Source organism: Clytia hemisphaerica, unplaced genomic scaffold, assembly GCF_902728285.1.
Source record: "Clytia hemisphaerica strain Z4C2 unplaced genomic scaffold, Clytia hemisphaerica genome assembly, whole genome shotgun sequence".
NCBI classification, from domain to species: Eukaryota; Metazoa; Cnidaria; class Hydrozoa; order Leptothecata; family Clytiidae; genus Clytia; species Clytia hemisphaerica.
This window is the reverse complement of record NW_027104420.1, coordinates 652416-675228: the sequence shown is the minus strand read 5'-3', so window position 1 is coordinate 675228 and position 22813 is coordinate 652416. Positions and strand designations below refer to the sequence as shown.

The 22813-nt window shown below is 36.0% G+C and overlaps 2 protein-coding genes across 2 annotated transcripts in view; both read left to right on the top strand.

Annotated features, from left to right (window-relative positions):
* The window catches only part of LOC136820319 (voltage-dependent calcium channel subunit alpha-2/delta-3-like), a 32638-nt gene extending 25226 nt beyond the window's left edge, over window positions 1–7412 (top strand). The window contains exon 23 of the mRNA XM_067076516.1: window positions 6662–7412. Within this exon, the coding sequence (XP_066932617.1) occupies window positions 6662–7412 (751 nt within the window). The remainder of the gene's footprint in view (window positions 1–6661) is intronic.
* Window positions 7413–9420: 2008 nt separating this feature from the next.
* LOC136820318 (uncharacterized) lies at window positions 9421–11589 on the top strand. The gene has a single exon (XM_067076515.1). It carries the CDS (start codon window positions 9421–9423, stop codon window positions 11587–11589), a length of 2169 nt encoding a protein of 722 aa, XP_066932616.1.
* Window positions 11590–22813: the final 11224 nt, after the last annotated feature.

Below are 22813 nucleotides of genomic sequence, written 5' to 3'. Positions count from 1 at the left end.
TTAAAACCTTTTCATCCAATCAATTAAACGATAGAAGTGAACTGGGAACTAAGTGCGTTGTCAATCTAAAAATTATTTTCTAAAAAAATCGATTTTTCCGTACGCCTAGTTTTAATGATATAAATTTTTGTTGTTGTTGTTGATATCATTCGCAGTACGTATACAGTATATGAAATTATATAAGTGATAATTACAAACAAGTATCAAAGATATTTGGTACAAAAGACAAAGAAGTAGAAACATTAAAAACAGTTCTTAATTTGTTGCTTTACCGGTTTTTGTTTACTCGAGAAGAGAAGATACGTCAAAATTATCGATTTGCTTTGCTTTCCTAATTGTGATCAATCAATCCATTGTATTAGGTGAGTCAATTTGATGCTATTATTTATCAATCTTGTACAACTTTTTCCCATAAGAACATCCAAAACGTTTAAAGCTTTGTTCTTGTTGTTGGTTCTTAATTTTTAAATATTTCCTTTCCAGAAGGAAATATTTGTTAAAACGGTAATTTTTCTTCTCCTTCTCCTTCTCCAAGTCTAACGCTCGGTTTTGGTCAATTTCGTGAGTTTGTACATGAGTCTCTTTTTAAATCAAGCTCCGGCGGTAAAAACAGTAGAATGTTCTTTTTTCGAGGCGGAAGACGTCATTTTTTCAAGACACGTCGTACGAAATATGCGTACGGTGGTCTATTCTCCTTGCCGGTCGGAAAACGTCGCCCGGTCCGAAAGCGTATTGTTGATCGGACCATACTGCTATTTAACAGTCATAACAAAGATGGAGGCAAAAAATAGACAACAAATGTTGGGAGAAATGTTGCTCTTTCGCTATTTTTTTTTGTTTTTTATGCTTTCATGAGTTGAATTGGATCATGTTTTTTGTACGATTGTCTGGATTTGATGTTTGAGATACAAGATACAATCTCTTACAGTATCTTGATGGTCTTGGAAAAACAGGACATTTTGTCAACTTTCACAACAAGCTAACTTCAATTTGGCCTGTATATTTACCTAAAGTGATTGTGGATAAATCTGACCATGTTATACCTGAAAAAAAATACTTGCAACATCAAAATAGTTTGAACTCACTTTTATGGTATGCACCACCCAATGCGCAATGGTCAGATGGCGATGGTTGGCGATGAACTATGATTTATAGCTAGCTTTGAGCTAAAAATTTAAACATGGAGCAAAATTGACTGGTTAATGATTGAATTTCCCTTGGTGTTTTTATCTACAACAATGAATTAACTAGTGGCAGTTAGGGAAAATTCTGTTGCGGTTCACAGAACTGTAATTTCAAACTTTTTAAGCTGATACATATAACCGGAACACCTTGGCCAATATGAAGAATGTTAACTCTTAAAATTTTGATTGTATTGAATATGGAATTAAACAATTGGAATCATTGTCTTGAACTTGGTACTTGGAGATTTTCTTCCCCATGCATTTATAATGTGGAAAACTTTGGTCGTGGAGATTTTTTTCCACATGCGTTTTAAACGTGGAAACTTTTGTTGTGAATTTGGAGTTTTTCTTCCCCGTGCATTTAAAACGTGGAAAACTTTGGTTGTGAATTTGTAGATTTTTTACCACGTGCGTTTTAAAGGCAAAAGGTTGAAACTTTTGTTATAAATTTGGAGATTTCTTACATGTGCATTTTAACGATGGAAAACTTTTGTTATGAATTTATTTTCTTCAATGCGCGTTGAAAACGTGGAAAACTTTATAAATTTGGAGATTTCTTACACGTGCATTTAAAAGATGGAAAACATTTGTTATGAATATATATTTTCTTCAATGTGCGTTTAAAACTTGACATTTTTTTCCACATAATTATATATGCATTTAAAAAATGAAGAAAACTTTGGTGTCCATTGACAATTTTTTCAAGTGATTTCCTGGCCTGGCATGACAACTTTTTTCCTTTTTGTCATTCTTTCATTTCAGATATTTCCCCTTTTTGGCTAATATTTCTGGCAATAAGCACTTAAAATAAAACGATATAATTATGCACTATCCCAAGGCCTTTTGACATTTGAATAACACAACACTCTACTCAGCCAGTATAGACCTAACTCTTCATACAAAAATTACGGGAAACGCATATTTGGACTTTGTACCCTATGCTGCACTCAAGCACTTGAGCCAAAATCCCGCAAAGGTGGGACAAAAATCAGTTTTTCGAAGTTTGCAAAAAAACGCCACATAGAAGATCTTTCAAATTCAGTATATGAATAGGGCAGTAAAAAATACAACTTTTCTATTTTTCCTTTTTTTTGCAAAAGTTCTAGGAATGAAAATAAAGGGATAATGATAATTGAATACTATCCATTGATGATCCGCGGCACTATCGTAAAGCTAGAATCACTTCGCGTACACTTCGCTTGAGAAAATGATTGACAGATTGAAGTTTTTCATCCCCGCGGCGCGCGCTGCGCTGGAGCTCGGGCGCTATGCGAGAGTTCTCGGCTCAATCCTCAGACCGCGTTAAAATGGTAAACTGAGCTGTGATTGATCATTTCGATGGAAGTTGTTTGAATGTTTACAAGGCTCTTGACAGAAAATCGTTTGTTTTATTGTCAATGATGACAGTGTGGTTGTTAATTTTGTGAGATCTGACAAATTGATGTTTGTAAGTGCACTTTATAGTTTTGATTCCCATTGAAGAATCATATTCTGGTTTTCATGTTATTAGATGCTGTTTTAAAGCTTTAGGTCTACACTGTCAGCGGGTGCGACGCCGGGTGACGGCTAGTATAATACTAAAACCCAACTAAAGTCCACCTACTTCCGGGTACCTAATAGCAGGGGGGATTGGAATAAGCGGGGGGTGGGGGGGGGTTGGAATAAAAATGTCCTGGGTGGCAAATTTTTTAAAAGGAGGCTAATACAGCAGAATTGGGACAAAAAAGGGAACTTTCAAAAACATTTTCCCAAAAATTAATAAGCAGGGGGGGGGTGGGCTGGAATAAGAATGTCCTGGGTGGAAAATCTTCGAAAAATTAATTAGCGGAGGGCGGCTATTACTTACCAAGAGTAACGAAAATTAAAGGTTGTCTAGCCAATTTGGTTACTGCATTGTTATTCTCAGTCGAGTTCAGCTTGGATATACTCCGTAATAAATCTGTAGGTTTGAACCTTTGTCATCTTAGGAATAATCCTGCAAATACTGGCAATTACATAAACATTTTGAAATTCTTGGGACTTGTGTTGCTTGATGTTATCTAAGATAAAGCACTTTGAAATCTTTTGAGGACATCAATAAATATTTTATCATTTGTAAAGGAAATATTTATCCGCATCTTTGCGGCTCTTGTTTGATTTTTAAGTTATTGTTCTTAGCTTAAGCCATCGATACGAAGCCTTATGTTCTTATATAGTTTGTTGTTTTAAGGAACTTACGACAAGGATAGGCCAACATCATTCCCCGGCTCTATTTACGTTACTTGTGGACGTCAGAGAATACAGCTGCTCTAGGCTGATGCAAATTCTCCCTTTCATAAAAGAAATATAATGGTTTCAAATCTAAAGTTATTCTGACGATTTTAATACATTCGAAAAGCAGACAATAACAGAATATACTATCTGACGATAAGTAAGTATAAAACAGCCGATAATACACAGGGAACGACGTTTCGGATAGGCTTGGTGCAAGCTGACAAGTCATGTATTGTTAGCGTGTAAAATCAAGTAAACAAACAGAGAAACTCAAACAAACAAATTTTATATTGAATCGGACCCCAAATTCTTCAAGCCTATGGACCTTGTAAAGAACTCTCCCCGAACTTTCCTTTACGAGATAAAAAAGCCGGGCGGAGTTTAGGGCTCAAGCCTTAGCAACCGTTAACAAACGTTCCCAGTCCCCTAATTTCGCTTTTTTATTCGATTCTGATAGCGCTTACAATTTTGTCAGGTTCATTAGTATTTTAAAATAATGATACAAGGGACGCTAGGCACGAGATTGATTAAATTCCACTTTCTAATCTAAGGAGTTCTGACGTGCTGTTTTGCAACGACGAGAGCCGTCTAGTTTATAACTGTTTTCGATTCGTTTGGTTTGGAGACGTGACCAACTACTGCTAGGCGTCTCCTTTTGATGTTATCAAATAACTTGGGAATTTGACCGTAGAACTGTTGGTCTCTTGCGCTCTCTAGAAAACGTTTTTCACTCGTCTTAGCATTCGGGTATATGTCCCATGATCTATATGTCATAGCCCAGGACTCACATCCATATGAAAAAAATTGAATCAAGTGTAAGTTTTAATATGGGAGCACAGCAATGCGTGTGTTTATGCCACGTGTTGTGTTGGTTCATCCACCGCCAAGGTTGAAGGAATCGTCAACCTTTTCTATCAAGTCCCCAGTTAGTGAATGAATGGTGTTGTTTTTTATGTTTTTTTATGGATTGATGAGCATAACTTTCGTCTGAAATTAAGTAAAGGATTAACAGTCTGGGTGGCGATTATGTCTCAGCTTTATTGACGGTGTCTTCCAAGAGGGCAATATCGTCAGCTAAAGCATATTCTGATAGTAGCTAAGGCGGCTAAGGAGGAATTCTACGGCTTCTTATTATATTCAATGTTAGGCTATCAGTCAAACTAATAGATGTACGGAGTGCGTAGTCGAGACAAGTCAAAGCACAAGGACTCGCAAGTGACACGGATTATGTATGAGCTTGACAGTCTCGGAAGCTATTTCCCCAACGTTTTCTGTATAAAATGACGTCAATTTGGGCCAAACAACCGACTGGATGCCTCCACGTCCATAGTTTCCGTTCCGGTTTCTGGAACAGTGCGTTGCCAGCTAGAAGGTGTTGGTGTTTTTGTAGAAATTCTTCAATCAATTCGCCATTTCGGATGGCAACTTGATGATAAGAAAGTTTACTAATTATCCGTGCACTAAAATCTTTCCACAATGATGAGATTGTTAAGGGAGGTATCGTCCTTATCCCGTTACTCAATTGTTCGTAAAATTTTTCAACTTCCTCAATTGGAGCCTGATTATAAGTTGAGTATAGCTGATAACCGTTTTTGGGTTACCACAGAAGACAGCAATCGTTTGCCTTTTTGATGGAAATAAGTAATGGTAGTAAACTCTTCTGGACTGCGAGGCATATCCCACCGATCGTGGCGTTGATGTCGTTACGATGCTGATGCTGTAAATAGAATGTTTCTACCGATATCGTCACTAATTATTTCAGGTCGTTTTCTTTGTAAAAGAAACGATACTCTTGAATATAAATCAGTTGCAGGTTGAATTTGTGAATGTGGAGATCAAGCTCATCACGAGCAAAATTCGATTTAAGTGAGCGATAAGTTTGAGTCTCAATGTTGTAAGGTCTTTTAATTGAAAGATCCCTTTTATGGACGAGAGGTTAGAGTTTTTAAGATTTAGGCAAGAATTATCATCATTTATTCGGGAGCAGAGAGTCACAGGCTGTAACCGTGGTCCACGTATATCCCAAGCTTTATTTACGTTACTGATACACGGAAGAGAATAACAATATTATCTGGCGCTAAAAGTAATTAACAAAAGCTGATAATACGCAGGAAACGAGGTTGTAGTGCTCTAAATTATCTTTTCAAACATACTTAATTGTTAGATTTGAACATTGGTTAAAAATGGTAGGTAGAACAAAGATCAGTGCACAATTAAATCAAATGGACTTAAATTTCTGTTTTGCTGCCTTAGGTGAACTGGAAAAAGTTGAAAACCTGGGTTCAGACTTTATTATTGCCATTGCAGGAAGCACAGCGAACAAGGAGGCGCTCGTAGCTTTACGCAAGATATTGAACGCAAATCTTGCATTTTTGCGTGTTTGTGTTTGTGTTGTTAGTATCGTCCCGGTTAATATGTGTTCCGTAAAATTTGCAACCCGGTTAGCTAGCATAGGTGATTTACCTTATCGGGGAAAACTTCGTCGTGGAAAATTTTCTTCGGGGAAGATTTTCGTCGGGGAAAAATATTTGTCACTTGGCCAAAATTTCGTCACTTTTTCCCGACGAAGTTTTCCCAGATAAGGTAGCTGTTCTTTTTGAGCAAGCGCAGCGGATGTTTTTCAGTAATTAGTTAATACAAAGTAAATAGGGATGGTAAATAATATGAGCTCCTTCATAGTGGGCCATGAGTGCCAGGTAATGCGGTATCGATAATTAGTTCTTAAGAAAGTAAACACGGGATGGCTGAGCGTACGATGTAATTATTTTTCTTATAAGCATTTAGAAATCGAATCGATAAATCTTGATAGACAGTGATACACCGTTCTTACAAAGTAAACAAAAGATGGCGTACAGTAAAATTCAATAAAAGGCTTTTAAAACGTTAAAACTTTGCATAGTAAAAGGATTCTAGGACAATTGCCATCCGGAAAATTGCCCCTCGACAAATGCCCCAGGATAATTACCCCACAGGCAATATTAATATAACAATTCCTGGACAATTACCAAAACTCTAATTAATAATGTTCTGTTTACTTAAATTAATCGCCTATTTTTTGAGCTAGCTCTCTCTTCACGAAAATTTATTTTTGGTTACACATGTTTGTTTTAAGATGGATTTATGACGCAATATACTTTCTCCTGAGGTTCGAATAAAAAGTCTCTCTTGGATAAAATTTCATGCAATCATATAGCATTCTTTCATATTCATACACTTCCATACAGCATTCTTGAAGGGTTTTCAGCAAGACTAACAAGAAATTCAAAAAGACTAACTCTAACGATCAAGCATTGTCTCGAAGGTGATGGTCTCAGAATTTATGATAGACTGAAGCCTATTGGAAGTCAACCACCACGTCTTTATGGTTTGGCAAAAATCCACAAGGATGATGTACCTCTTCGACCTGTCTTATCGATGCCGGGATCATCTTATTATAAAATCGCCAAAAAGGTGACTGATTGGTTGTCTGTCGTTTCTGAGTGTAACATAAATACTTCAACGAAGGAAGTATCCGAGAGTTTGGATGAAATTGAGTTAGACGAGGATGCGGAGATTGTGAGTTTCCATGTTGTCTCGTTATACACCAACGTGCCCGTAGATGACGCCATCCAAGTTTGTTCAGATCTATTGTATGATGGTGATTACCCAAAACCTCCAGTAGATAAACAAACTTTTATTGAACTTTTAACGATTTGTAGTAAGGACGTAATAATGTTGACGGATGATGGCTTCTATCGCCAAACCGACGGCCTCGCTATGGGAAGCCCTCCAGCTCCAATGTTAGCAAATGGCTGGATGAGCACCTTCGAAACAAAAATCAGTGAAGGCTCTAAGATCTACAATCGTTATATGGATGATATCTTACGCGATATTGCAAAATCTAAAATTGATGAAACCTTAACAAATTTGAATGGTTTAAACAATAACCTAAAGTTCACGATAGAGAGAAAACGAGAATTCTATACCTTTTCTTGACATGAGAATAATCCGTAAAGGTAAAAAGCTAGTCTCTACTTGGTATACAAAGCCAACTGATACGGGTTTAATTATGAACTTTTATGCTCTTGCGCCATTACAGTGCAAACGGTCAACTTTAATAGGGATGGTATATAGAATTCACAGAGCTTGTAGTACATCTGAAAATCTCGATGAAAGTCTCAATCGTGCGAGAAGAATCTTAAAACGGAACCAGTATCCAGAGAAATTTGTTGAATCAGTCATTACAGTTACCTTAGCAAAAATCAATAGTGTCTCGAATGAGCCTGAGGAAAATGATGTTGAGGATCAGGAAGAAAAGAAAAAGTTCTTCATTGAATACAGAGGAAAGATTTCAGAACAGTTCCAGAAATCACTCTACTCTTAGGTTCCAAATAAACGGGGGGGGGGGGGGGTTCGAATAAACGGGGGGGGGGGTTGGAAAATTTTCTAGATTTAAATAAACGGGGGGGACCTAATTGCCGGGGGGGTTGGAAATTGTACTTCTGAAACCCAAAAATAAGGTAAAAATAGACTAAAATCAGGCTATTTAGAGCAAAATGAGGGGCCTTCTCTTTGACAGCTGAAAATATTCTTAGAGATTAATAAACGGGGGGGGTCCTAATAAGGTCCGGGGGGTTGGAAAATTTTCGAAAAATTAACAAGCGGGGGGGGGCCGTTTATTTGGAACCTAAGAGTATAGATTGAATGCACCGTGTAAGATAATTTTTTAAATCAGAAATTTAAAAACAGTGCTACCATCTTTGAAGCGTCCGATTGAAAAATCCTTTAGGAGTTGGATCGTTTATAAAATTTAAATGTTCACGATGTCAGTCGTGCTATGTTGGCTTTGTTGGCTTTGATCACACGAATAAAGGAACATTGTTCACCAAGGGCACCTGTCTCTATTCACATGAATGCTTGCGCACGGGAACTTTCTATCGATGATGTCGAGATAATTGCATCATCCACCATCTCAGAAGAATATCTAATGACTCTTGAGGCTTTGTTAATCAATCAATTAAAACCAAAATTAAACACTAGGGACGAATACAAAAGTCATGCGTTGACATTAAAATTTTAATTGTTTATAATTGTTTGATTTTAGACCTGAGGATGATCGTAAGATCGAAATATATATAGTCACAAAAATAAAATGTCACCATTGTTGGTTCATTTTGAATATCTTCTCAGAATTTATTTTTTCGATTGAACTGGGGGGGGGGGCAATTGTCCTGGGGGCAATTGTCTGTGTGGCAATTGTCTGGGGGTAATTGTCCTCGGGCAATTGTCGCAAGGAGTAATTGGCATTGAGGAAATTGTCAGTGGGGTAATTGTTCTGGGGGCATCTGTCCGGGGGTATTTGTCCCGGGGGCAGTTGTCCAGGGGGCAATTGTCCTGTCACCGGTAAAAGCTACGCCTAGTAATAGTTTTATACTTGTTATAGGATTCCAGGACAATTACGATACAACGGTAAAGGGCAACAAATTGAGAGCACCAGAAAAAAAAGACAAAAAGGTAACAAGATGACTCATTATATTTCTTTTCGACCTTCATGTTTTTAAGTCTGCGACCGCAGTCGGAGGCGACCAAAAGGCTCTTCTTTAGATAGCTATCTACCAGAAAGTAGAGGAGGACTTCACTCTTAATAGTTACAATTCTATATTTGCCATAGGTTTCCAGCATAATCCCGAATACAACGACGTAAAGAACGGAAATTGAGAGTTGTAGAACAAAAAAGGTAAAGATGACTCATTCCGTTTCTTGTTAGCCTTCATGTTTTCACTTTTTTTCTACGTCATTCTAGTCACTTTTTTGCGAATCGAGATGAATTTATCTAAGACAGCTGATGATTGTATTAACGGAAAACTTAGAGTACTGTAAAGAAAATTGTTTTTTTTTCCTGAAAATTGTATTATGCTCCTTCGCCTTGTAGAGCACTCTTGAAGCATCGCTTAACCTTTAATACATGTCAAAAACAGCATACTAATGAATTATTTTCAGCACGATGGAGGAGAAACCAAAATTGGTGGCTACTGAAGATGAAATACGTTATTACAAATGTCAAAAATTACGCGGAAAGTTTGACGAGAAACTTCAGGAGAAAGTATTTGATGAAATGAAGACTGAAGATCCTCAGGAAATCTACAAATTCTTTGAGACCAAGAAAAAGCAAATCCTAAAATGTAGGAAGAAAGGAGTCATCAATGTTAACCAGTTTAACCTTCTCCTACCATCGAACGGCGAAACAAATGTTAAACTGTTCGATACAAGCTTGCTGATTTTTGTACTGACAGAGTTTTTCAATAGCGAGCATCATATTCTGCAGAAAATCCGAAACTGGTTGCAACATAAAACACCACCTGAACTCGACGAGCAACAATTCAACGATATCTTTGATGCAGTCGAGAAACCTTTGATGGATTTAGGAGTACCAAAGGAGGATTTGGAAAGAATCAAGGAAATGAGAGTGATGGATGCTGAAGCGAAAAGATTGCTAAAAATCAAATCCTTCAATTACAACTGTCAACCTCCTGTTGCCAACCATCACCATCGTGAAGCAGTTATTGATAACATCCATGCAGCAATGCTTCTACAACATGCAGATGACACAAAGTTTGGAGTCGTTGTCAGTGGATTACCAGGTTGCGGAAAATCTGAAGCAGCTAAAGTCTACTGGAAGAGCTTCCAAAAGAAGTATTACGAGGACGCAGTCTGTTGGGTGAATTGTAATGACTATATGTCTATGCTGAAATCGTTTGGCGATATTGCTGACCGATGCGGAATCAACACCAAAAAACCTGACGGATCGTGCAGAAGGTTAGAGGAGATTGCGGACCTTGTGTACAGGTTCTTTAGTACGGAACAAAAAGAAAACATTCCAAGGAAAGTTCTATTCATCTTCGATAACGCTGATGATCAAAAAGACGTTGGTAAATTCATTCCAACGGCAAACTATGATGCAATACACATGCTAATCACATCACAATGCCAAGTATGGGATCCACGTTTCCGAGTTATCAAGCTCGATGTTTTCACAGTTGAAGAATCTCAAATCTTTCTTCAACAAAATATCAAACGGGATGAAACAGAATCCACGACCAAGCAGCTCTATGAAATGCTCGGGTGTCATCCTTTAGGTATGCAACAAGCAGTATCCTACATTAACGAGCATGGTATTGATATAGAAACTTACATTACCGAGTTTAATAAGAGACAAAAGGAGTACATGTCAAAGGAATCGGATCAGATCGGAAAAACGACCGTTTACACCACCTTATCATTAGCTTTCGAGAGAATCGAGAACGAAGGAGACAGCGCCATTATCCAGCTAACCAACATCATTGCATATCTAGATGGAAGAGATATCAAGAAAGGTCTCTTACTCAAATGTGTCAATGGCGACGTATCAACCTTGAACAACATACTCCATTTTTTATCAAAATATTCAATCATAAATATCTCATTGTCAAATAGCAACACTTCGTATGCTGAACAGCAGCTAACGTGTCATTCCTTAACACAAACATTCTTGAAAGTTGATAAACGTGATAAACGTGAAGAAATAATACAAAGGCTTGGAGCAGTTTTCATCGAAGATCTAAAGATATGTGAAAGAAATAACCTGAAGATGGATGGATATATCTGGTATCAGCATTTCCATCATATTTGCAATAGTGATCAAGATAGTGCACTCTTAATGGAATTCAAAGAACATCAAGTATTATTGATAGATTTATTCGAAACAAACGGAGACATTCAGAGACTTCAATTTTTTTTCGAACAGATCTTAAACAATTTACTCGAAAAACATGATGATGACCATCATTTAGTGTTACTAACGCAACACAATATTGCGCAATGCTTAAAAGTAACCGGTCAAGCGAAAGAAGCTCTCGAAATTTTCCGACCAGTGGAACAGAAGCAGCTGACAATACTTGGCAGTGATCATCCAGATGTGTTGAGAACACAACACAATATTGCGTACTACTTACAAGAAACCGGTCAAACGAACGAAGCTCTCGAAATTATCCGAAGAGTGGAACAGAAGCAGCTAAAAATATTGGGCACTGATCATCCAGATGTGTTGAGAACACAACACAATATTGCGTACTGCTGCTTACAAGAAACCGGTCAAACAAACGAAGCTCTCGAAATTTTCCGAAGAGTTGAATAGAAGCGGCTAAAAATATTGGGCACTGATCATCCAGATGTGTTGAGAACACAACACAATATTGCGTTCTGCTTACAAGAAACCGGTCAATTGAAAGAAGCTCTCGAAAATTACCGACGAGTGGAACAGAAGCAGCTGACAACATTTGGCACTGATCATCCAAGTGTGTTGACAACGCAAACAATATTGCGCAATGCTTACAAGAAACCGGTCAATTGAAAGAAGCTCTCGAAATTTTCCGACGAGTGGAACAGAAGCAGCTGACAACATTTGGCACTGATCATCCAAGTGTGTTGACAACGCAACACAATATTGCGCAATTCTTACGAACAGAGATTTGGGAAAAGAGGATAAGAAATGCGCTATTCATCTATTTGAAGCGAGGCTGTAGAATCTTTTGTTTCTATTGAAATGTATGCGGTCGATCGATTGTTTTCATTCTGAACCAATCAGAGCGATTGATTCGTTATGCGCACAAGACTAGAAGTACAAACAAAAAATGGCAGCCGTGATCGATATCGAAAGTGAGATAATTTTTTTTTCAAATCAGGGATTTTGATATTTTTTATAAGCACTTTTCACTTTGAACGTAGTGTTTCTCCCTTCGTCGTTGTGCTTGAAGGGGAGAATTTCGCTTCGACCAAAATATTTTCCTTATAGAATGATCGAATCAATTTACACATACAGTAGCTAAAAGAATTGAAATTTACATTATTAAACCAAAGATGATAAGCTTGTAAAACTAAGATAATTTTTCGTTATTTCTTGGACTAGAGTTTCTAAGAAACAATATCATGGAGGCCTCTTCAGCCGGGTAGCGATGTTGGGTAATAGAACAAATTGGAGGAAAGGAAAAAATAGAGCTCAAAAGAAAAAAGAAGCGATGATAATTCATGATATCCATGCTAGATCACAAATATCATGAAGTCTTTCTTTGAAGAGCTTTATGAACTCGAAAGAATAAAGCATAAAATAATCCAAAAACATTATTGAAAAAAATACAATAGTTATACAAAACAGCTCCATCTAGGGATTTCCCCTGATATAATGATATATCTATCTAGCAAATAAAACAGTATAATAAAAGTGTATAATTTGAATTTTTTCTAAAAAAGATTAAACCCAAAAGGGTTTTTTTATGATTCACCTTCATTTATAACACCTGGGAAAATAAAGACGTATTGCATGAAAAAAATCTATCAGTATCATTCATGACTTAACTTGAAATAAAATCGAGAAGACTATAAAAAAAGACCAAAACCTAACAACTGATTTTTAATTAGTACTGATTCAGATTGTATAACTTGAAAGCTGGACTAGAAAATTATATTAATGCTCCATAGAGGACTAAATCCAATACATGTGTAACTCATTGCTAAAAAATTAAATACATTTACATGTGGAAAAAATATTGGCAAAATAAATCATTGTGCTCAGAAAAACTTGTTATATAACAAGTGTAAATATGTGTCCAAGTGCCAAGTAGAATTGTAGAATTTAAATAGAAGCACTTTTGGGGTCTTCTAGTCTGCTAGTTTGTTTACATTTGGTAATTTTGGCCCACGTGTTTCCTGGCTCTGATGACTTGTTTGGACCATATTTCCAGGGACAACATGGATACAAAACAAACATCCAAATAAATGCAGATTCGAAAAATATTCTCCAGACTGATCAAATTTACATAATACGTGTATGGAAAATCCACTTTATCCAGAGAACATTTTCCAAGTATATACTGTATCCAATTTCAAAGGATATGTAGGCGGTGCTCAACCAGGTTTAACTGTTCATATCCACGGTTGTCCAGAAAACATTTACAAAATATCAACATCCACTGCATATATTTATTACTCCATTCTATTCTATTTTGGTCAAGCTAAATAATGCACGTAATATAGTTTCTGCAGGTTTAATTTCCTCTTTTAGCATACTTTTCCCTTATGCCTTAACGTGAAGGTCAAAATGCAAAAATGTTGAGTCATCCTGAGTCAATCTTTGCTTCATTGCACCAGTGCTTGGATCCAATACTTAACTTTCCGTGGGCTGGTTTTTCTGGGAAGTGTTGTTATAAACAGTATTTCATAGAGAAAATGACGATAACTAGCCTGAAAATATATAAAATGAAAATCTACTGTAAAACTAGGGCTTTTTTGTAAGCAATCTGTATGAATTACCCTAACACAGACTGTAAAGTCCACCGATGAAATTATGTTTTGGCTGAAAAATTGTCAAAGCCTTGTGAGTCAATCACTGACCGGTCAAAATCATGGCCCATCAATAGTCAGACTTTATAAATATCACATGTTGAAGTTATTTGAACTTTGCAATGTTTTTGTTGTCGAAACTTGAAATTTCCAACCGAAAAGTCAATGCTTTCCCTAGATAAAGCTAAAAGTACCACAGAGGAAATCAAGTATACTTACTGAATCTCAATTCCATTACCATAGAGGAAGTTTTTCTGAGATTACACTATTTTTTTCATCTAAAAGTTGAAAAAAACAACAACATTATCAACCGATATTGCCCATCTTAAATCAAAATGCCGAGAAGTTCTAGAGAGTGCCATGGAAAGCTAAGGCATAGGTGGTCACAATCAACCTTCCTACTACCCATAAAAATTATGTCTGAAACACAAAAAATTCATTCAGAGCAATAAAAGCCAGAAAGAAATTGGTCCCAATTTTTCAAAATTTCAAGCATGCCTCATGTCCGCCATCTTTACTCCCAGAATATAGAATGATTTTCTTCGATTTTCTCAGGGGAAACCCCCAGAAGATCAAAGTTTCACTCCCCAGTCTCTTTTTCACAAAGAACTCACTGGAAAGCTTTATTCAAGGACTTCTTTCTTGAACATTGGTTAACCTGTACGTAACGCCATTTTGTTTCGACCTTCCTTCTCGCTCAACTATTCTACAGCCTTGCTTCTTCAAAGGGTGCCGAATTCAAAGGGAAAGAATAGGAAAACAGCGAGCGGCAGCGGCGTTTCTTATCCTCTTTTCCCAAATCTCTGTTACGAACAACCGGTAAAACAAAAGAGGCTCTCGAACTTTACCGACGAGTTGAACAGAAGCGGCTAAAAAAATTGGGCACTGATCATCCAGATGTGTTGAGAACACAACACAATATTGCGTTCTGCTTACAAGAAACCGATCAAACGAAAGAAGCTCTCGAAATTTACCTCCGAGTTGAACAGAAGAAGCTAAAAATATTGGGCACTGATCATCCAAGTGTGCTGATAACAAAAATAAATATCGCAAATTCTTTGGTAGATAGTGAACAAAAAGAGGAAGCCGTTGTCATTTACAAACAGGTCTTGTCAAAACAATTGAACGTTCTTGGTGAAGAACACCCAACCTTACTAATTACGAAACAAAATTTAGCTGTTTGCTTATACAAAACGGGACGAATTAAAGAAGCTTTGGAGATATTTACAGAAGTGGAACAAGTGGGAACACTTGATGAAAACCATCCCATTTTGGTGAACACCAAGAAATTCATTGAAATATGTTTGGAAGATTTGAGATCAAGTAATAAAAGGTTAGTTTATAATAAAAGTGGAGGTCTTATTCAGATTTTGTGGTAATATCTTATATACCAAAGATAAAGTTCTGCAATGATGTCATCCATTAAATTCAAATTCAAATTATCTGGAAAAGGATTTTTAAGCATTTTGCGCATTTTTACGTTACTTTACTTATATTCAAGTTTTTGGTGCGACAGTGAAAATATTCTCACGGTAGGAAAAGTTCAAATGATGGACTGATTTTGTGATAATTGGAAATCAAATATTAAATATATCATCTTTAGGTTATCTTCGTTTGTATTTATTGCGTTTAAATGCTTTTTTCAGCGTCCTGAAGAGCCGATCTGTTATTGCATGAGCCTGAAAGAAGATGAGATACACGTAAGAGAAACTTTTTTTAACGTATTGGAAAAAGGAAAATAAACTAAATAAGATAATGTCATTCGCAAGTGTTTTCCATAATTATAAAGTCTTTCTTAGTTAAAAACCTCCAACATCCAACAATATTTCTAAAATAATGGACGACTTAATTAAAAACCATTCACGATTTGTTTCAGAATTTTCCACTGCCACGTTTTATACAGTATTCCAAAGAACAGCAAAAATAATCGGATGGCTGCACAACTAATTCGATAAATGAACGAACAAAAGTATACTTCACCAGAAACGTTTTCTTATTGTGGTATAAAGACTTTTCAGTAAAGAAATAAAGAGTACTTAAATTCAAAATATCAAAATGTGACAAAAGTTAAAATTGAAGTGAAGATAATCATGAATCATTGATTGATAAACAATGAACGAGAAGACAAAAGTCTTCACCGAAGTAGCAACGATACTTTTCATCTAAGCTGTCGACTGTAGTTTCTTTGCCCCTTCAAACGGTATTTCGATGGAGAATTTTTTGTTGAAAAACTTTCAATGCAACATAAATTGATGATCAAAATGGAAGGTTTCGTTAATCTGAAGAAAGCTTTCTGATTCAGATTCGTTAAATGAAACTATTAATGCGAACCAAATGAACAAAATAAACATTTTCTATTATTTTTATATTAAACTTGTAATGAATTCCAAAATTATATTATACAATTTGGTTAATATTTTGGTGGTATGAAGGATACTCTCATGTTGAAAATTCTTGGTATCAGGATTTATTTCAAACAACACGTTGGGAACTTTTTATGCATGTATCTCTTACAATAGAATTACGATAGACGTCCGCCGGTCTATGGATGATCAAGACTTCCCGTCGTCTCTCAATTGTTGAATTATTCTTGATTCATCCATTTTTGGGATCATCCAGATTTTTTAAGAGCACTGCCAATTATACTTATATACTTGATTTTTGAAAAATATTTTTTTCTGAAAAACTTCATAACCGTCCAGCCGACTTGTCTGTAAGTCCTTGACTTTATAGGTTGCTTTGTTTAAAAGGTATACGTTCATCATCCGGTTTTAAAGTTTATAGTATATAAGTTTAGTTTATTTCCAATAAATTTAGTAATTTATTTCATAGGACTTATTTGAAACATTTCTTTTTTGTGAATTCTGGTTGAATTGAACAAGTGCGCATGTATATTCTAACTTCATTTTTGCACAAGATTTCTAATGCCGTTATACTTTATTACTTCGAATGACGCCCCGGGCGTTTATTCGAGGGGGCGTTTATTAAAAAATCTTTAACCAAGGTCAATTTATTGAAGTGAATGGCAACCTTTTTTGCGTTTTCGTTGTTTTTTTCCAATTCAAATCTCTACTATAGAGATCTAAAAATAGGTCAAAATGAGTTTGAATTGAACATACCGAAATACTTTAAAGCATACAAACTATTGCGGGCAGAAACTTCCGCGAAGTCGAAAAATCGCGAAATTTACGAAATTTACTTTCGCGAATTTGAGGAAAAACTTTTTTACTTTTTTTTTTACTTTTGCGAATTGTCCTGTTAAGAATTTTCAAAGATATTTATACTTTCGCAAAAAAGGCCTAAATTTGCGAAAATCGCGAAAGTTTCTGCTCGCGAAAGTAATACAATTATCAACAATTATTCAAGGTTTCACTCCATATGATTCTCCCTTACAGCTAATTGTTTCAAATTAATAATTTGTAAAGAAATTTTAAACCAGTTTCATAGTCTATCAATATATTATCTTTTAGTATCAAATTGTAATTTTTGTATCATTTTATTAGACATACATATACGGATATTAAGGCTTTTTTTTACTGTTTGACGAAAAGGTAGCAACAAAGGCAATTTAAAAATAATGTTTTTTTGGTAGTTCATCGTCGCTGCTACTGAGGCTAGATATTGACAGCTTTTGCATGTCAAAGCTTTTGTTTGCTTTTATCAAGCGAAGGTTATCTGTTCTTGGACTTCCTCTCACACGCCAAATAAAATTGCCATGACATTCAGAGTTCAATTTCTTAGCTTTTTTGCACATTATCTTCTTTCATTGATGGTGAAATCATCGGTGATGCTTAGATGATATCCAAACCTGGGATATAAACTTTAGGATGATACAAACATACAATGAGTGACTAGAGATAAGTGCATAATATCAACACTACCCCCAAAAAGGTATTTCTAGACACTTCGTTACAATATTGACCAAGACCAGGGTCTAGTTTGGCATCAAAAGATATTGATTTCCTTCATGAACGAGGCCCCCCAGCGGCACCCCTAATCACGCCATCACGCAAAAAAAATTTCTCCATCACGCATCACGAAAATCGCTAAAATTTGTTATCACGCAAAAAAATAGTGAAAAATAGCCCAAATCACGCATCACGCCTCAAATTTTTGCCCTATCACGCATCACACCAAATTCTTGATCACGCCATCACGCCAAAAAAAATCTCTAATCACGCCATCACGCAAGAAAAAAGTCCCAATCACGCCATCACGCAAACCGCTGGGGGGGGGTTGGCTCATGAACGAAGGAATGATATCAGGTTAGAATAAAGTCAGATAGATACTCTGATTGTGAATAGCTCAGTCGATTAGGCTTGCGCGATTTTACGAGGAAAGGTAAATTACGGTACATGTTCAAGATGTGATGGCTGCAACTGAAATTCTCTGGGGTGAGTAATCAATGAGAACCTTGTCTCGATTATCAAAGCATTGTAGATACCAGTCACCATGACTCAGAGATGAGATGTATGGTGGTCGTCTAAAATAGTCATTTCTGAAAGCAGCCATATTAACAGTTATCAACAAACTGCGTGATTAACGTAAGATACACCCTGGCATGTATAAATTATTTCGAAAAAAATAAAGCAGTAATCTTTGGTGTGAAAATAGTTATGCAAGTGTTGTGTTAAACTTAATCGTGTCAGCTTTTCGTGTTAAGTGCGGCAGTTATTATAAATGTGGCGTTTTTACAAAGTACTTTGGTACACGGCTCCTCGTTCAAAGCTAGAAAAGTGAAAAACGAAAATTATTTTCACAGGGCATTCCTTGAAAGTGAGCATTGAGGATGTTTACAAAGTTCATCAACAAAAACAGGAGGCCAAACAATGTCGATATTTCCGCGTAGTCAAGAACCAATTTTGTGAATAGTGTCATAAATATATTACAGTATTTGCTCATATTATAGAAAATCTCGCCTTATAGTCATTTAAATGTCATCTGGATGTGGCTTTCTATAACCCACCTTAAAATACTTTAATCGATCCACCAAAAAATCATTTCAATTTATTGTTCTAGATAATTCTCAGAAAAGGTTTCCAATTATTTTTCAGTCGTTCAGATTCATTACTATCATGCATAATTGACATTCACCACTGAGATGATAGTGTGAAACTGTCAAATAGTGACGAACTGTCAAACTTTTGCCACTTATATTGAAGATGAAATATCGAACTACACCATAGTCCGTACAAAAAACCCCGGTCTGGAAGTCATTTGTTCCTCTCCATTGTTTCTTACTTGAAATTGCGTTGAGAAAATAGTTTGTTTTGCTATTATATTTAATCATTTGATTAAATCTTAAACCTTGAGAAGTACTGGGTAACGTGATCAAAAACTGAGCAAAATAGTCGGCAATATAATAATAATAATAATAATGGTATATTTCAATCTCCAAAATTTACATTTGGCTCTTCGGCTGAAAATATTATATAACATGTGTGTGCAAAGTCTAGAAAAAAAATATTTATATTTATAAAATTATTATGTATACTAGTGAGATGCTCTGACCGGCTACGCTAGCAAAGTAGAGTGTTAGTAATTGTATGCAGAAGATTAACTCAGAATTGGGACGATATCTAGTCCCGCGACCAGAAGTAAAAATTTCGAATGCAGCCAAACGAAGATAAAACCGGTATAGCAAGGCCTGTTTGTCATTTTCAATATTTAAGGTGAACATAAAATAAATAACTTTACCTAAAAAAAAACAAAAAAAAAAAACATAATACTGGTAGACCACCAATGAAATAGATGATGAAATATGAAATTGAGTTAGACTATACAAAATTGGATGGGAGATAGGAATTGTAAATACTAATTGAGCTAATTGAGACTATGTAGAAAAGTGAGCGAAGAACTGAAAGACATATGGAATAGATACTAAATACGAATGAGAAGGGGTCTGTACCAGTACCTATGAACATAATCATACTGTATATAAAAATAAATTTCAAGTAACATATTTGGTTTAAAATTTTAATGAAATTAAGAAACATGATTGCTTACTGACGTAATAATATGGCTTGTGCTAGAGAAGAGATTATAATGGTATCTAGAATTGTGACTTGTTAACAAACTAATATGGGTATTGCAATATAAAAGTGGAATACTAAGCACTTCATTAAGTGATTATGGGAGATATCGCATACGAGAAACTAGAGATTGAGTGTCAGTATATGTATAACAAAAGCTTATGCTGAGAAGATAGCAGAAGATATCAAGCCGAGAAAAAGCTTTAAATAAAACATGTACTACTGCAGGCTTCTAGCAAGAGCTTTATCTAGGAAATAATTTTTCGCCTCTTTGCAGAAAACTTTATATTCAAGTGAGTTACGACATGTAACAGGAAGGTCATTAAAAATTCTTGGAGCTTCAAATTCAAACGAGCCATTAATATTCAAAGATTCACGCAATTTTGTACCACCGATATGGTCGTTCCTAGTAATAGGTTGCTCATATTTTTCCATTGGTAGAAACTTTGGCCAAGTACTCATATTAACGGATTTCCATGCGAGTCTAGCCATACTGTAGTCCGAGCGTTCCTTTACAGGAAGCCATTTCATAGCGATGACATCAGTTTCCCGCGAATAACTCTTTCTTACAAAGCTGGCAGCGGCATTTTGTATTTTTTGTAGTTGTTTGAAAAGGTAGTCTGGTGCATTGTTGAAGACAGCATTACCATAGTCCAGTTTACTTAGGATGAGGGTCTCGGCAAGCTGGCAACGAAGTCGGTACGGTAGATAACGTTTAAGTCAGCGCGCGAGACTTTTAAGTGTTCCGTAAGCTTTCGTTAGCGTATTTTTAACATGGGCGTTCCATGTGAGATTTTCGTTAAACGTGACACCAAGCAGTTTGAATGACGGAACTCGCTCGATATCATTTCGTTGTTTGATTTTATCTCAAAAGTAAAGTCGTGTCTTCGTGCCATTTGACTGGTGGCAAAGAGCATCGATTTTGTCTTTTTTTTGCATTGAAGATTAAGTTTGAGTCGCGTGACCACTCCTCGATAACATTGACATCGTTCTGAACTTCTTGACTACATACTTCAAGGTTGGCAGGTTTGGTGTGACGATAGATGCTGGTGTCGTCGGCATACTGAACACATTTGGCGTTGGTCTTAGATGCCATGTCGTGAACATAGATGTTAAAGAGGACGGGACCCAATATGCTCCCTTGCGGTACACCATTAGTGACAGTTAAGACGGGTGATCTCTTATCATCAATTTGTACGTACTGTTGTCGACTGCTGAGGTAGTTTGCAAGAATTCGTAAGGACTTCTTCGAGAAGTGGAGTGAATGAAGCTTTTTTATCAGAGTTTCAAAGTCAACGGTGTCAAATGCTTTCGAGAAATCGGCAAGAACAGCAAGTGTGATCTCTCCGTGGTGCATAGCTTTCAGAATGTCATTTTTGATTTTAATACATGTGGTTACAGTGCAATGGCCCTTACGAAAGCCAGATTGGTATTGTGACAAGAGTTCCTGGTGTTCAATATTGATAAATGTTTTCGTTTTTATAAGATCAAACTATATAAGAACACAAGGTTTCGATGGCCAAATTGTTAAGAACAAGTTAAGAACATTTTAAGGCTTTGCGGACTCGAAAACACTCGATTCTTTAGAAAAATCGGTCATTATGGTCACTGGAGAAAATAAGAACATTTTAAAAATATTTTTATGTTTAAAACCCAAAAAGTTAAGAAGAAGGCTTCAAAAACTTTGGATGTTCTTATAAAAAAAACGTGGATATCTCGACTTCCTCATCATGTTAAACTTAATCGTAAACATCCTCGTTTTACTCTAAGGATATTCGGTGAAAAACGTCAAAGAGCTTGGAAATTTAAACTTAATATCTTTCTTGGAATATTATCTATTGAAGGTTGCAAAGAGTAAAGGAAATCCGCAAATTTCTGCATATTTCTTTTTTTATTAGAACGTCTAAATTCTAAATGAAATTTAATTTAATTTAAATCAATTTTATTGGTCAGCCTAAGCTGAGCATTCAAATAGGTAAAATTTTCTTCCACTTCCTCCAGTTCCATAAGACGGCAAAAAAAAATCCGATTTTCCGATCTCACTTTGAATTCTAAACTTTCTTCCGATCGGGTTAACTTTTTGGGTACTTTTAGCGTGCGTTGTTTGTGGAGTTGGTGTTGTGGAGAAGATGGCGGCTCAAGCGATAAGTCAGATGTGATAAATCAGTGTTGTACCAAAGTATTTCCAGTGTGAATCTGTTGCAAGCTTCAACTTCTGTCATTTATTTTTTTAATTTGGCAAATCAAACACATGATTTTCATCAAGGGGATTCTTTTTCTACATCTTTTGAAGGTTTAAAGCCGTTTGCTCAAGTTTTTGTTTATGTTGAATTCTTGGATACTTTTTATTGCTGCTTTTGAATAGTTTTTGCAATAAAAGCATATTTTTCTTGTTTGCCTCTAGGCGGATTGATGGTGTTATAATGTTATTGGAATTTGATAAAGTTTACAAAAGTACAGCTACTGTCTAAATTTGATAAAGACTGGATGCAATCGTGCTTTTTTGGACTTGCACGTGTTTGATACGTTGTTTGATAATAAGGCGAATCGCAAAAAATTGTTTGGTTCCCGTTATTTCTACTTTAAAAAGTGGGTGTCGTTCGGTCGGTCAAATTATTTTTCTGTTAAAAGCAGCTACATCTTGTTGAAAGGGAATCCGTGTGGACTGATCCGAATTTTAAAATTGAGAAACCGTGGATAACTGGTTTTCGGTTTACTCTCCATTAGCATGCGGCTCTCTACTTCGATTTGAAAACTTGTAAACACAGAGCGTGCAGAGGTCAACAGTGGAAATCCAGCAAAGCAGCGGAAAAGCTTTCCGACTCTCCAACTCTACCTGTTGACCGTAAATCAGGGTCGGTAAGATGACGGGAACCAAATGATGACATCACATCTCCTATTATTGGACTTGCAAAATTATGACAAATGGTCTTTGGAATATGATCATTTATATTAATATTAATATATACAGTTCTTGTTGAAATTGATCAA